The 16061-nt window shown below is 40.2% G+C and overlaps 1 protein-coding gene across 1 annotated transcript in view; it reads left to right on the top strand.

Annotated features, from left to right (window-relative positions):
- MALRD1 (MAM and LDL receptor class A domain containing 1) overlaps window positions 1-16061 on the top strand; it is a 371329-nt gene that overhangs the window by 344038 nt on the left and 11230 nt on the right. The window contains exons 28-29 of the mRNA XM_034760318.1: window positions 15511-15593; window positions 15685-15781. Coding sequence (XP_034616209.1) covers window positions 15511-15593; window positions 15685-15781 — 180 coding nt within the window. The remainder of the gene's footprint in view (window positions 1-15510; window positions 15594-15684; window positions 15782-16061) is intronic.

Here is a 16061-nt window from a genome sequence, read left to right as displayed (position 1 = left end):
TATTTAAATTCTGACTTTTGAATCTTTAGGATGTACTGGGGTCATGTTTTAAGCTTTTTTCTGCAGTCATAAGGGCTAGAAACTTGAAATTTTTTAAATGAAAGCTGAGATTCTCACATATTCACGACTCGGAGTTAGGGCTTTAAAAACAAACCAAATGTCATGAGTGGTAGAATCGCAAGAATTGGCAACACAGGAACTAACATGGCATATGCCTATTATTATCCTTACCATTTGTTTATATAATGTTTCTCCCTCCTTTCTACCCAATATGTGTCTTGTTATACTCTGAATTCTGTGAGGGAAGGAACCATTCTTTCTTCTAGGTGTACGGACCCTACAGCAATGGGGCCCTAATCCTGATTGTGGCTTTTAGGTACTGCCACAATATAAGTAACAAAGCTGCAAAAGTTGGAGAGCTGATAGATAAAAAGTCTACCTTGAAACAGTGGGCTGTAAAATCTGTAGAAACCAGTGCATCTCGGAGGACAAAGGTAGCATTTTTGGACAGAAAAAATTGACAATGTTATAATTCAATACCTCAGTTATGCCTTAGAGAACAGGAAAAACTTGTGTTCCAGATTCACTACCCTGTTTCCCCGAAAATAAGACATCCTCCGAAAATAAGGCCTACTTACAGTTTTGCCTCTCGTTGTAATATAAGGCATCCCCCCGATAATAAGACCTCCCCGATAATAAGGCATCCACCGATAATAAGGCATTTTTCATTTCTGAAAAATAAGACATCCCCTGAAAATAAGACCTAGCGCATCTTTGGGAGCAAAAATTAATATAAGACACTGTCTTATTTTCGGGGAAACAGGGTAGAACTGGTAGGAAAAAGTCTGTCTAGGAAAAAAAAAAAAAAAAAAAAAAGGAAATATCTTTTCAGGATGCAGTGTTTGTGTCAGAAGAGAAGCTGTCATACATTCCCATCAGTGCAGTCTCCTATATATGCCACTGAACTGACTAATTCAAATCATTTTTGTCACTGCTTTCCAGGATGCTTCTCAACTTTATATGCTAATAGGATCATTATGATTTTCTTTCCTTATCAAGAACGCAAAGTATTAGTTGCAATATTTTTGTCTCAGCACCCTAATGCTGTGAGAAGCATTGTGAAATGGTGTATCATTTGTTTGGTTATGACTGTTGGTTGTGGGAGAGAAGGGTGAGGCAAAGTTCCTACTTTACAGTTCTCTTTGTGTGCGTGTAGTAGTGGGCAACCATCCACCACAGCTCTGCAGTGATGACTTATGTTTTATATTTCAGAAAGATGAAAAACATCAGTGTCTTTGTATTTGAGAAAAAATAGGTGAATGAAAAGACTTGACTCGTGAAATTTACACAACTTAAAAAGAAATAGGTTCTGATCCTGGGCCTCACTCAATTGGTGCACAAAGGCCCGAAACACTGTGGATCAAGCCTCCAGGAATCCTTGGGTGATCTAAAACCCCTGTTGTGGCTCCGTCTACCCTCTCCCAACCGGTGGCTTAGGGCCATGGCCAGAGGAAGGGAACAAGTGCAGGGGTTCCATATGCCCTGGAGATCCTTGGATGCCATTTCTAGCCCTAGGGCTCTTGCCAGGTGTTGCAGCTTAGAGTCACCTGAAGGGAGCTCCAATTTGCACCAGGGACTGGCCTATTGCAGAGTAATGCCAGGATCGGGGGAGAGCAATGGACACTTTTGGACTCCTGCTTCCCCACCTGCACCGAGTGTTCCTAGGCTGCAGCTGAGGATCTAGCTTATAGAGTGGAGAAGTGTTGCAGCTATTTGATAGGGTGCCACTTTATACTCAGGGAGTGTTGGGCACTTAGGAGGACAAGAAGGATTTAGTTATAGCAGAGTGCCATGAAGTAAACCATTCAAACCACCATTGAACTCTGGCAGACAATCAGCTTCCAGCCATGTGATTTGCTCAGTAAGTTTCAGGAATGTGGAGGCTAATATTTCATTCTTTTCGTACTGCCAGCTAATGTGGTCATTCCCAATGCTGAAGTTGCAGGGTTTAAACCCTGGTGATGCTGGAGGAGTTGTTACACTGTTCAGAATAAAATCTGGTTTTCCTTTTAAAAAACATAGGAAGTTGCCTACCAAAAACTATTTTAATGTTGTGACATTACAGTTGCAAGGTCAAGTACTCAGACATTAGGAAATGCCAGAGGTAACATTCCCAGTGTCGGAGGAAATAATAGCATGAAATTCTGTAATTAAAGATGTTCTCTTAATGCCTGTGCAAAAGAAGCCTCAATTATAGTTGCACAGGCATCCTTAAATCTGCTATTTCCTAATGATTGAGGGCTTGACTTTGCAATCTTAATAACATTCTTTTAATGTCAGGGATTTTTTTGTGTCATTATTTATATAGTGTCCAAATTGTCCTAGAGTCCAGTAAATATCTTACAATTTAAGCTATATTTCTGGAAATCGGAGCGAGAATTCCCCTAACTGCTATGGAATTCATTTGTGGATATCAAAAGAGGACAACTACAATCAATGTGGGGACGTCATCATATTATTGTTTTACATGTGGAGTATGCCAACCACAGGTGCTGACTTTTGTTTGTGCCAGTGGTGCTTCTCTCCACTCCCTCCCCTCTGTGCAAGTGGCAGGCGAGGCCTCAGGGAGAAGAGGCTGAGCAAGGGTGGGGTCTTGGGGTGGATTGTAGGCGGGGCCTTAGGGGGAAGTGGCCAAGTAGGAGCGGGGCCTCAGGGCAGAGTGGCAGGTGAGGCCTCAGGGGGAAGAAGTGGAGCAAGGCCTCAGGATGGAGCACAGGCAGAGCAGGGGGCAGGGCCCACAAAAGATTAATCTGGCCCTGGGGTGCTGAGCACCCCCTATTTTTTTTCGGTGGGTGCTTATGCCCCAGACCACTCACGGAGTTGGTGCCTATGATGCCAACAATTTATTGTACAGCCTTTACTGGGCAATGAATGCTTCAAATGCAATGTAAACCATTGTTTCCATATAATGGGAAAGTTTGACAATGCAGGGCTGCTGCTTTTCATTCCTGGAAGTGTACAACTGAAATATGAAAAAGAAAAGTTTTGAAAGAATACATTTCATAATTATTGATTCCCTCTGGTGCTACAGTTGTGCACCTGACTTGTAAAATGTTAAGAAGAGGCTGTGTTAGACATTATTGTGTAATGTTGTATCCAGTGGGAGTGGGAACAGATGAATTTATGATTGTCTGGGAATGACAAAAAATTATTTAGAATCTCCAGTCTGTACTGCAATCCACCTGGCAAGAGTCATGTCTTATGCTGGCAGGCTCAGGTTAAAGCAGGCCATTTCAACTGATAAGAAGACCAGACCAAGATTTAAAAAAAAAAAGGGAAAAGAATTTTATCACAGATTTTTTTTTAACAAAGATGTGTGGCATAACACATACAATGAAACATAGTCATTGCTCAAGCCTTTTAAATGACTATTTAATTTTATCAGGGCTTTGCAGATTCATTCATTTGAAAGATATTCAGAAGGTAAACAGCAATTGAAAGCAGATATGCAGACCGGCTTTGACTGGGATAAATGTCCATTTCCTATCACTATAGAACTGATAATGCAGTAGTGTCTAAATAATGCAGTGCTGCAAACTCTCTCTGATTATTGCACAGTAATAGACCAGTGTTTATTGAGGAACCCAATTTATTCATTTCAACAAACTCCAGTTTGTAAAATAAGATGCTTTCAATTCAGCTGCAGAACCAAAACAGCTTAAAAAAAGAGACTAAAGTCCAAAAAAGGTTATAGCATCCCAATGTGGAAATACTAAAACAGACATGAAAATATAATCAAGAGACAAGTAACACTAGAATTACAGATAAGAAAAAACACAGAGAGTAAATCATAATGAAATTAACATGACAATAGATTTTTTTGTTTTAAATCAAGAAGGAATTGCAACAAGAGACCTTGGAGGCATAAAGGGGAATATGAATAAATAGACATAAAAACAAATACAAGCGAAACAGCAAAAGGAAGGTGATCATGGTAAAATCTAGCCAGTGTAAATATATTCAAGTATTTTATTAGATTTTTTTTTATTGATCTCTAATCCCCATCTGTTCTAGCAACAAAATTATCATTAAGCAGAAGCTTTCTTCTCTGGAGCCACCAGGTTTGTCTTAAAGCTACAGTGTTTGTACTTTCTGCAGTCAGGTGCAGCTTTGCAACCCAGTATTTCCTCTACAAATTTTCTCGCTTATTTTAACTGTATGTGAATTTGATGGCACTTGTCAAAGAGAAGGACATTTTTACTGTGATGGACTATGTACATACAATGGTCAGACACTGGGCAGGCTCCTAGCCGTAATTTGATCAATGCAGAGATTCATTTGTCATCTATTAGTCCATTTTCAGATTCCACACTCAATACCCTTACAAAAATTATAACTAAGAAATGAGGAGAGAGAGAAGGGGGAACACAAAGAGAGGGAAAACCTTGCAAAAGAGGTGGGAGGAGTGCAAACTGAGAAAAGGGAGTCAAACACTTTTTACACTATTGTAGCACGGCGACCTATCTTATACTAGTACAATCTTTTAACTCTACTCCTATCTACATTGCCAGAAGGACAGGAAACATTGGATGTAGTTTTAATTAGGTTGCCCTGAACCCCCTTTTTCTGTTCTTTTAAAGGATGCCCTCTTTAAATCCTTTACGAATCAATTGTATCGAATTGCAGTATCCATTCATATGGAGTTAACTGGAGTGGACATCTGCCACAAGTTTCCATAATGAGTTGTGACGTGATAGCCTAACCCCGACTTTCCTACCCCACCAGGTCCCTAACTTGCTGTGCGGCAGGTAACCCCCCCTCCCCCATACACCCTGCCTCAGCCATTCTGGCAGTGAGGGAAAATTCCTTTCCAGCCCCTCAAGAAAAGGAGTGACTAGTGTAATGGCCATGGCATATAATGAAGAAACCTAGTATTTTGACTACTTCCATGGCTGGGAGGAGGGTGTGCTGCTAGCCTGGTTCAGATTAAAGAGGGCTTTCCCTGAACTGCCCTGGGAATAAATATGCCCCTTTTCCCTTCTCGTCAGTTGGCAGGGAAGGAGGCAGCATCTCCTGCATGCCAATCTGGTCTGGCTGTAATGCTTCCTGCCTCTTTAGCTGTAACAGGTAATTCTTTCAGGGAGGGGCACCTTAAAGAGACACCATACTGCCTCCTACCAGTCTGCTGGACAAGCTCCATCCCTGCAGTTAAAAGAAGCAATTCACCTTCTACATCCAGCTGGACAAAGGGCTCCACCGCTTAAGTCACAGTGAGGACGTTCATATCTGCAACATTCCTGCTATTACACTCTAGAGTTTCTCTTAAGCAAAGGGTAACATATTGTCCTGCATTGAGAACATGACCTATGAAGGAAGGCTGAAAGAATTGAGTTTGTTTAGTTTGGAAAAGAGAAGACTGAGAGGGGACATGATAGCAATGTTCAGGTATCTAAAAGGGTGTCATAAGGAGGAGGGAGAAAACTTGTTCACCTTAGCCTCTAAGGATAGATCAAGAAGTAATGGGCTTAAACGGCAGCAAGGGAGGTCTAGGTTGGACATTAGGAAAAAGTTCCTAACTGTCAGGGTGGTTAAACACTGGAATAAATTGCCTAGGGAGGTTGTGGAATCTCCATCTCTGGAGATATTTAGGAGTAGGTGTCATAACTATAAAGGGAAGGGTAACAGCTGTCCTGTGTACAGTACTATAAAATCCCTCCTGGCCAGAGACTCCAAAATCCTTTTCCCTGTAAAGGGTTAAGAAGCTCAGGTAACCTGGCTGGCATCTGACCCAAAGGACCAATAAGGGGACAAGATACTTTCAAATCTTGGGGGGGGGGAAGGTTTGTGTTTGTGCTCTTTGTTTTGGGAAGGTTCGCTCTTGGGACTGAGAGGGACCAGACATCAATCCAGGTTCTCCACATCTTTCTAAACAAGTCTCTCATATTTCAAACTTGTAAGTAAACAGCCAGGCAAGGCGTGTTAGTTTTACTTTGTTTTCTCAACTTGTAAATGTACCTTTTACTAGAGTGTTTATCTCTGTTTGCTGTACTTTGAACCTGAGGCTAGAGGGGGGTCCTCTGAGCTCTTTAAGTTTGATTGCCCCGTAAAGTTATTTTCCATACTGATTTTACAGAGATGATTTTTACCTTTTTTCTTTAATTAAAAGTTTTCTTTTTAAGAACCTGATTGATTTTTTCCTTGTTTTTAGATCCAAGGGGGTTGGAACTGTATTCACCAGGAGTTGATAGAAGGAAGGAGGGGGGATGGTTCATTTCTCCCTGCTTTAAGATCCAAGGGGTTTGGGTCTGTATTCACCAGGGAATTGGTGAAGAGTTTCTCAAGGCTTCCCAGGGAAGGGAATCCACTTGGGAATGATGGCAGCGAACCAGATCTAAGCTGGTAGTTAAGCTTAGAAGTTTTCATGCAGGCCCCCACATTTGTACCCTAAAGTTCAGAGTGGGGAAGCAGCCTTGACAGTAGGTTAGATAAATGTCTATCAGGGATGGTCTAGACAGTATTTGGTCCTGCCATGCAGGCAGGGGACTGGACTCTATGAGCTCTCGAAGTCCCTTCCAGTCCTAGAATCTATGAATCTATGAATTGTGGCATGGTACTTTTGTAAAGAGCAAAAACGGTGGGCTAGGATGAACCATTGGATATTGGTATTCCCTTGTGACTTAAGCCACCCTTTGAACTCTGATCTCTAGTGGCGAATGGCCTGTGTGTTTAACCCACTACACCACTTTCAGCCTCTCAGTTTCTTTTCAGTGGTGTTGCATTTTAATGTCAACACCAGTTTAGATAAAACGACAAGGCTTATTTGGTGGTTTGACCTCTAAATGTGATAGTGTTGAAATGTTCTTTTTGTCTAGAAATACTGCATCAAAAACAATCACTTTACAGAAAAAAATAAAACAAATATTTCTTCTGGAAAATAGATTTTGTAAGTTTTATTTTGTTTAATGGTTTAGCTGGCGAGGCAGTCATTTTCCTGTTTACTGAACCTAGCATAAACCTTTCTTTTCTTCAGCACCAGGAGTTATTTTCTGTAGTGTCTCATTATTGGCTTTTAGCCAGCAGTGTTATTTTATATGACAGTGAAAAATCACTAAAACTAGACACAAAAGAACCACTATTTAAGAAGGTGAGAAAATATAGCATTAAAATAATTGTACATGTTTGAAATGATAAATTTCAAGTCTGATAGTCTGCTATGGGAATGGTTCCATTTCATTTCTGTAGTCCTCACTGGGCCAAATTCTGCCATAATATTCAGTGTGTGCAACATATTTTAACTTGGAATCAAGGATTACTTAAACTAGCAGTTGTTTCTTTAACGAGCTAAGGAAATGTAACTTTCTCCTACATCCACATCACTCTGATTGTGTAATACTCCATGGAGAATGCTGTGCATACCAAAATGTACGAAGCCACCAAGGCAAATGATTAAACAAGCAATTTGCATATATGTCTATTCCTTTAGGAAGGGATAAGATATAAAGAAAAATATTCATACTGGGGGCATCATACAGGTTTAAATCAGGAGTAATTCCAATAAAGTCAATAGAGTTACTCCAGTTTAAAAGCAGTGTAACTGATCAGATTCAGGTCCAGTGTGTTCTAGCTGAAGATAGGCAGCTGATATTTTGAATTTGGTTCTGATTTGGAATGAAACTTTGAAATCCTCCATGAAAGGGAATGAAGCCTTAGCTCGAGGCAGTTTTCCTTGGAGGCTGCCCTGGAGCCACGGAAACTAGTAGCCTGGGTTGCCGAGGAGCTGTAATCTCAGGAGCCAGGACAAACAGGGCTTCCAGGTTCCTGGCTTCCCATCAGCCTGCCAGGTGAGCTGGTAAGGATCTGGGAATCTGGAAGCCTGGACTGCCAAATAGCCCATCAGGCTGGGTGGGTGAGCTGCCTGGGTTCCGTCAGAACATAATCAAAATGGAACCATCTGCAAAATGTTTCAATTTTGATGAACTGGCAAATTCCGACAAAAAGTTTCATCTCTATTTTTCCAACCAGCTCTATTTAAAACAAGACAACTCTTCGCCTTCTCCCCAGCAGTAAATGGTTCCTCCAGAATTGATGAGCAGTTACATCCAATTGTGCGAGCTCGCTCACATGCTTTCAGTCCAGAGCTTGTTTCATGTAGATGTTTAACAGCTGACATTAGTTCTTTAAATTTCTTCAAGGCCTCCTCATTCCACAAAATAAAAGGAAATCTAATTAGATATAATTATTGCAGGCAGATATAAACCTATTTGCAATATCTACATGCTTGTTAAATTGCAGCTGCAAGTTACAGGGAGCACTGAATTACCACTCTGCAAATGCACCATTGGTCCATCTGGCTCCACCAGGACTAAAATTCATGCTGTCAGGGAGCTGGAGAGCACCAGAATTCCTGAGTGGGTGCAGAGACATAAGGGGTCTGCATAGATGTGTCTGGCCTCCTTTGGTATCTGTGGGATTTGAAGGCTGGGTCTGCAACTCTTTCCATGCAATGTTAGCGCTCTCACCCCCAACACAGAGTCTCCTCCTCCCATGGATTTTACCACAGGAGAGGGCAACCTGGCCTCTAGCTGTTGTTCTGATCAGCAGACAGCATGGGTATATTCACAGTACTCATGTCTTCTGCTGTTGCAAATTATATTACATTAGCTAATGGATAATGGGTACCAGCATTTTGGAAAGGTATCGGAGAACTTGTGTTTGTTTCTTTCTTGATTAAATTAATTATATCAATGGGAGTGGACATGGGAAATTATGGTAGTGAGGGAATGGGCTGCCTTTGTCCCGTACTCCTCTAACCATTGGCTGCCATGAAGCAATGAAGAGTTGCTGTCTTCAGCATGCTCACAAGCTTATAGTGAAGATGGTAGTGTAGCATTTAATGGTAAGGCAGTTTAAACGCCACTCACTGTGACTCTGCAGAGAGAAAGCATATGTCAGCAATGCATTGGAAGGACTTTCACGTTTCACCCTATATTTTCCCCACTTTACAGGACAACAGGAATTTATGTTTAATATTGGTCCAGACTATGCCCAATTGTCTGATGGATGCCCAGGGGGAAAGAGGGCTGGGAGTGCAAGGAACCCTCTTATATCCCTACACAGCACTGGACATAACTAAAGTCTCTGTATTTCACAGAGAACAAAACTGTTTTTTTCATTTACACCTTGGCTCCACCACTAGCCGGTGCCCAGGCGGGAGTATGTTGAATGGCATGAATGGATATAACACCCCTCCTGCACGCTGTTGGCACTACATTATAATCACCATATACCCATGTTACAAATGTAGGAATAGTGAATTTGTGATCACGAAGCAGTCACGAGATTAGTGCAGTGTGACAGTTTAGGAGGCAGGTGTATCTCAAGCGTATACAACAACCAAAGTAAAAAATCATTGTCAGTCCAAAAATGTCAATAAAAAAATTAAAAATTTAAATCTTAGTTTAAATATATATCCTCGGTATATATTTGTATAGATTGAAATAAACAAACAAATGGAATTATTCTGTCTGCATTTCTATTATAACAAAAAGTTCCTGGCAGTGATTAGTAATTTAATCTGCCTTTTAAATTACTTTATTGAAATTTTATCTGGCATTTGAGAGGTTAACTTTCACGTGAGGAGGGTAAGTTTAATACTTTTAGCTGAAGCATTTATTTGTGATTAAAAGTAGTTTTGCCATTTTTCAAATCCCACACTAAACAGGAGAGCCCTTGAATGAAGTATTGCCAATAAAATGGATTGACAAAGGATTGCCGGACTTAAAATAGAACTGCAGAACACTGTTTGACATCCATGCAGCTTCCTCATTATGGAACATTAGTAACTATTGCTGTAGGGAAAACAGCAGCTTTCAGCATTCAGTTATTCAAATACATCAAGCCCTTCATTGAAAATACAGCTCACTGAGTGTTTTTCCTGCTCAGCTAATGAGGAGCTCTTCTCACCTCTACATTTGAAGGTCACGGGCCTGATTCTCCTCTGCCTTGCACTGGTGGTTTACTCCTGTGCAAGGGTGGTGTATAATGCGATTACATCAGAGAGGTAGCATTTTACATCCACTTTGCACAAGTGCAAATGACTGCACAAGTAGAGAATCAGACCCAAGCTGGAGATATTCAAATCAAATTGAAGGCATTGGAAATAAGCATTTGCATTAGTTCTCATTGTTTTGAGTTTTACATGTACAATCCTTAATGTAATATAAAGTTCTGTAGCCTGAGATGCAGCAGTGTCTCATCCAGACATGTTCCTGGTAAATTAGACCTGCCCTGTATGAACACATAAAAGGAAAAAATCTTGCCTGTTCCTTATTTCCTGAGTTAAATGATCCATGACCACAGGCCTAGGGTGCAGAAAAATAGGTAGTGCTATAGTTCATTCCACAGCATTACCAGTATAGGTATTAGGGAGTAATGAGTTGGAAATCCTAGGGGCAAAATTGGAAGAGTTAAAACCGTCCCACTCCAGGGTGACTCTCCCATCTGAACTTGCTAACAGCGGAAGACATTTTATCAGGCAGGATAGATTAGGATTGTGTACTGGGATGGAAGGATTCTAAATGCTGGTTTATCTGTGTTTCTCTCTCTTCCTCTTCCTGTTTTCACTATGAGGATGCCCCTTGCCTGGATGGATAGGAATGGTTATCTCCCTAGTTCAGGTAGGAGCTGGATGGCTTTTAGAAATCTAGCACTTCTTTGAAATGTGCAACTGCTAATTAGTCAGCAAGAAATTAGTCCAAGCAAATTAATTCTACACTCTTAATGTGGAACTTCAGAGCTTTATAGCTCAAGGAATTTATTCAGTGACTTCTATAATTGCCTGTCTTCAAAATAAAATGAATAGCTCCAGGCTAAGAGAGGCTTTTTTAAGGAATTCCTTCAAAACTCCGGCAGCCCTGCTGGTGGAGAGTTAACATATTGCCCAGAGAGCATATCTGACCTCTGTCCTGGAGGGTCTCTCCTTCACATCATAATTTGTGTATCCCCAGTTGCCCAAATCTTAAGAGGAAACTAATAGTGACTTTGACGGAAGCAACTCATCTGCCTTTCAACTGAAAGTAATGTGCTGTGAGTACAGTGTAATCACAGCAGTGGGAAGGGTAATTAAGAGTGTTCTCCTTCATTAACTTGACTTCAAGTGACCTGACTCTTGGGTTTATACCACAAGCTGCAGATATTCCTTCCTGGAGCTGTTGGAGCAATTAAAGTTCAGTTCAAGACAGTAAGACACCAAGATTATATCTCTCTATATAATGAAGGCTAAGAAATCTGCCTTCATTTCCTTATATAGCTGCCTGATATTATGATTACTATTATTTATTATTTGCATTATTCCAATAATGCCCAAAGGCCTCAGTCCGGATTGGGCCTTATTTTGTAATTTGCCCTACAAACACATGGAAACATATTCCCTGCCCTGATAGAGTTTAGTCTAATTTAGAGTTTACAGTCTAATTTGCTATTGAATCAGGAGGTTGTCTTGCACATCTTTTCTGGATATTTTTTTTTTTTTACTTACAAAACAGGTCCAAGAGAGACTATAAGGTTGATTTTTCTGCTGCCTTCCACCTCTGCTAGTCATATATACTTGTGCAGAGGGCAAAGTGAGTGTAAATCACCACCAGATCAGAATGATGACATTTTACACCCATTTTGCAAAGATGTAAGTGATTATGCAAGGCACAAGGCAATGGAAAATCAAGTCCATAGAGGTGTACACACAAATATCTCTCTCCTTTCAGTTGCATGGGTTTGGTTGGTTTTGTTTAGTTCGTTTTCCTGTTTTGTTTTGTTTTGTTTTACTACAGAGTTCCTGTGTGAAGGCCTGGTCAAAGAAATAGGGTTTTGTCTTTGGTTCTGCTGATGGTCTTAGGATCATCTTGGTCTCTTTCAGGAGTAAGCTCCAGGTTTATGAATTAGTTTCAGAGAAAGTTCAGTCTCTTGCATGCATGAATTTCATTCTTAAGGTCAACAATTCTGTGTTCTACTGAACATTGCTGTTGTGCTAATCATGCAGCGTGAAGCTGAAAATTGGGGATGTCTGGGAGAATAGGACCAAGTCCTCGTGTTTGACCTGAAATTCCCTGGGGAGCCAGTGAAACTCCTTGGAGTCATACTCTCTACAGCCTGTGTTGTTGAGTGGTCAGGCTGTCGTATTCTTGATCAATTTTAACTTTTACAAGATCAGCAATTTCATACCTAGGAACGGAGAATCACAGTAACCAAACCAAGAGCCATGAATGCCTAGATCATTGTGCCTAAATCTGAATCTGTCAGGAAGGGGTGTGGTCTTCTTGCCACCAGTGATGGAAAAGGGTAATGGCAATGGCTATTTGGGTATTCTGAAACAGTGAGAAATCCAGTTGTACGCCAAGGTTGAAGTTTGCCTTAGCAATCTGAGGGCAATGTTATAGAGCTGACAAGTTAGTCAAATACTTCCCTCTCCCCACCAGTGCCACCTCAACCAGATCTCAGGTAGCCATTGGATATTGAGAGATTTCTTTGCATCTGATATGAAAGTGATGTAATGCAGGATGTCATCTGTGTATTGCTGACAAATAGTAGTGTCATTTTTCTGAATCTCAGTTATCCAAACCTCCTTGTTATCTTGAATAAGGTCATGCTCGTTTGATTTATTGATTTTGAAAATTCTCTCAATTATATCAGGATTCCCAATGTTCCCCACTCCATTGGGATAATTGAGATTTCACTGTATGGCTTGTACTGAAATATTGTTTGCAATTGTTTTTAATTCATGGACTGGCTATGTTTAACATCTTTCTTTAATCATTAAGGACCTGGCTATGTTTAACATCTTTCTTTAATCATTAAGGACCAGATCCTTCCATTCAAATTGGAGAGTACATTCTCCACAAATGGTCTTACTGAAGTCAGGAGTGCATATGTGGTATAAGGTGCTATTCAACATGAGTAAGAGGATCAGAATCTGGCCCTACACGAATGTAGGCAAACTTTTGTAAAGACGTTTTGTACACCTTCCTCCAGAAAAGAGTTTGGCTTCAGTAAAAGCTGCATTCAGTATCCACATATGCTGGGTTGGGTTTTGATTGAAAAGAAAAGCCCACCCCATTTTATTTCCAGGTTTGGTGAAATCTGCAGGCATCTCAGCTGGAAGGAGAAAAGAACATTTGCAATTTCTTGTTTGGGAAGATGCCAATTTGTAATTAATGAAGGGCCAAACCTCAGAAGGATTTGGTTGAATCTCCAGATTACAAACATGGCTTGTCTGATGGATTTACATTCTATTCCAGTGGCTGATACTACACTAAATTTCCGCTACCAACGGATAAAAGGGAAAAAATAAATAAAATGGTGAAGCCAAGGCTGTAAGTCTTGATTAGTAGGTTAACTCCCTTTATACTCTTCTCTTGTTTCACAAAACTTCTTTCCATTATCAGCAGTGATTTTATATTTATTTCCAGATTACTGATGAAAATGTTCAATAGCTTCAGTCTAGTACTATATTATACTATGTGGAATCCCATGAGAAACACCCCCATTCAATGATGATTCACCATAGCAACTACTTTTGGAGATCTGTCACTTAGCCAGTTCTTAATCCACTTAATATATATAGCCAAATGCAAAGATATACCCCTAGGAACAAGGAAGGCAAGGCCATTCCTACAGAACAGGGTACTGTATACCAGAAAGCAATGACTCTGAAGAGGATTTAGGGGTTATAGTGGACAAGCATCTCAACATGCTGTGACAGAAAGGCCTAATGTGATCCTTGGATGTGTAAACAGGAGGCTAGGGAGGCAAATTTCCCTCTGTATACAGCACTGGTGAGACCAATACTGCCCTACTGTATCCAGTATTGCTGTTCACATTTTTAAAAGAATGTTGAAAAATATGAGGGGTGCACAAAAGAACAAAAAAAAAAGACGCAAGGCTGGAGAAAATATGGTACGTTGAACGCTGCAAAGAGCTCAAACTGTTTAGCTTATCAAAAAGAAGACTGAGATTTGATTGCAGTGTATAAGTACTTTTATAGGGAGAAAACACTGAATGCCAAAAAGGCTCTTTAATCTAGTAAAACAGCATAACGAGAACCAGTGACTGGAAGCTGAAACCAGACAAATTCAAATTAGAAATAAGGTACAATTTTTAACAGTGAGGGTGATTGATGCTTGAAACAAACTACAAAGTAGTGAACTCTCCATCTGTTGATTTTTTCAGATCAAGACTGGATATCTTTCTGGAAGATATGCTCCAGTCAAACACAAGTTGGGCTCAATACAGGGGTAACTGGGTGAAATGTAATGGCCTGTGATATGTAGGAGGTCAGACTAAATGACTTAATGGTCCTTTCTGGCCTTAAACTACATGAATCTCTGAAATCTCTCTTTCTTCCCCCTAGCCCCTTTATATAGAAACAAAAAGAGATGTCATCATATAATTAAAGACTGTATCATAATGCACAGGCACAAAGGGGCCAATTTAAGGTTGTACAAGCAACCTTAATTCTGGGATTTCCTACCTTTGAATGCTTGACTTTCCAACCTTAATAATGTTCTTTTAATATTGTTTGTACATGTGTAATTCACCCAATATATAGATTTGCCTATCCTTATTTTAAAACTCGATGTAACAGTCTGTGCGTGGTTTATTGGCTCTAAATTAAAATATTAAAACAAAATGGTAATGGAGAGAAGGAGCTAAGCATCTGTAAAAGGCAAGAGGCCATCATAATTACCAGGATGCTAGACCATCCTAGATATTGGGATTATAGACATGCTTCTGGATTTATGTATTTATAGGTCAATGAAATCGTTGCACTAAGCTGATTCTCTCTGCCACTCAATTGCATTCATATATGGTGAGATTGAGAGTGTGCTCTGTGGATTCCACAATTGAACCTCTAGCCACTTAAAATGAAGAGATCAGCAACTTTACAGTCATTTGAAAGGGTTATAGTGGCTGGTTTATTTTGGTTAGTTGGTTTTTCAGTGGAAATTTGGTTAAGGATTGTATTTGGAAAAGAAGAATAAAATAACAAATGATTAGATAGCAATAAAGAAAAAGAAATACAGATTCTTTCTCTCCCTTCCCTGCTCCCATGCCTTCATCTCCACTGGGGGAACTGGACTCTCTACTCAGAAATATTTCTTATTCGCATTGGAGCCAAAGAAAACAGGGGAATGAGTCACACTGGTCAAGTATTGGTATAGAACAATGCTGTTTGGTGATGGACAGTGATGACAGAGCAGCTAACTGTGGGGGCTGCTTATGATCCTTTCTGGTTTGTTTTTTGTATTTATAATTTGCCTTTTCAGTCCATAAATGTTGATCCTGCAGCTTATGCATTCTGGACACAGCTATAAATGCCCAAGAGCATTTGGATTACCTGAACTGTACTTTCCAGTGCTTTCTGTCATCCTTCAGTATGTTCCCTACATTCTCTGCTTGAAAGTATTCCCAGGTCCTCCTTTCTCACAAATTTCTTTTTTTTTTTTATCTTATTCCCAGATGTGGAAAAGAATGGCAAGGAAATCGTTGCCACATCAAGGTTAATCCTCCCCCAACTTCAGTTTCCATTCTCCTTCAAAATGGTAGGTCAGGTGAAAAGACATTAACAGCATTCGAGCCATTCTTTTAGTGTTTCCCTGTGCTTATTTCTCTTTCATTGGTCTGACTTTGCAGATATTTGGACTGGCTTGGGTATTGCATTAGCTTTCCTACTGATCAAAATCACAGTCGCTGTGTTGTATTTCCTTTGGAAGAAGAAAGTGCCAAGAACGTAAGTGAAGCCTTTTATTGTGTGCAAAAGCAGACAAAAATGTGCCACAAAGCAACGGCTAACTGCCCAGTTTCTGAGGTTTCAGCTTTTAAATCTCCTCTCAGTCTGTTTGCCTTAAATATGCAGCTATAAACATAAAACTTAGCTTTGCACAACAAGCCGACCTTAGTGGACCTCAAACTGGAAACAGTGAAATGCATCTTGATTGCTCAGAGTACCTTAAATGCAACATTGTGTGGTTATCACTGAATTACAGAGCCCCAGGAGCTGTAACGCCCAT

The sequence above is a fragment of the Trachemys scripta genome, chromosome 2, assembly GCF_013100865.1.
Source record: "Trachemys scripta elegans isolate TJP31775 chromosome 2, CAS_Tse_1.0, whole genome shotgun sequence".
NCBI lineage: Eukaryota > Metazoa > Chordata > Testudines > Emydidae > Trachemys > Trachemys scripta.
The sequence above is the reverse complement of the archived record's forward strand: the minus strand, read 5'-3'. Positions and strand labels throughout refer to the sequence as shown.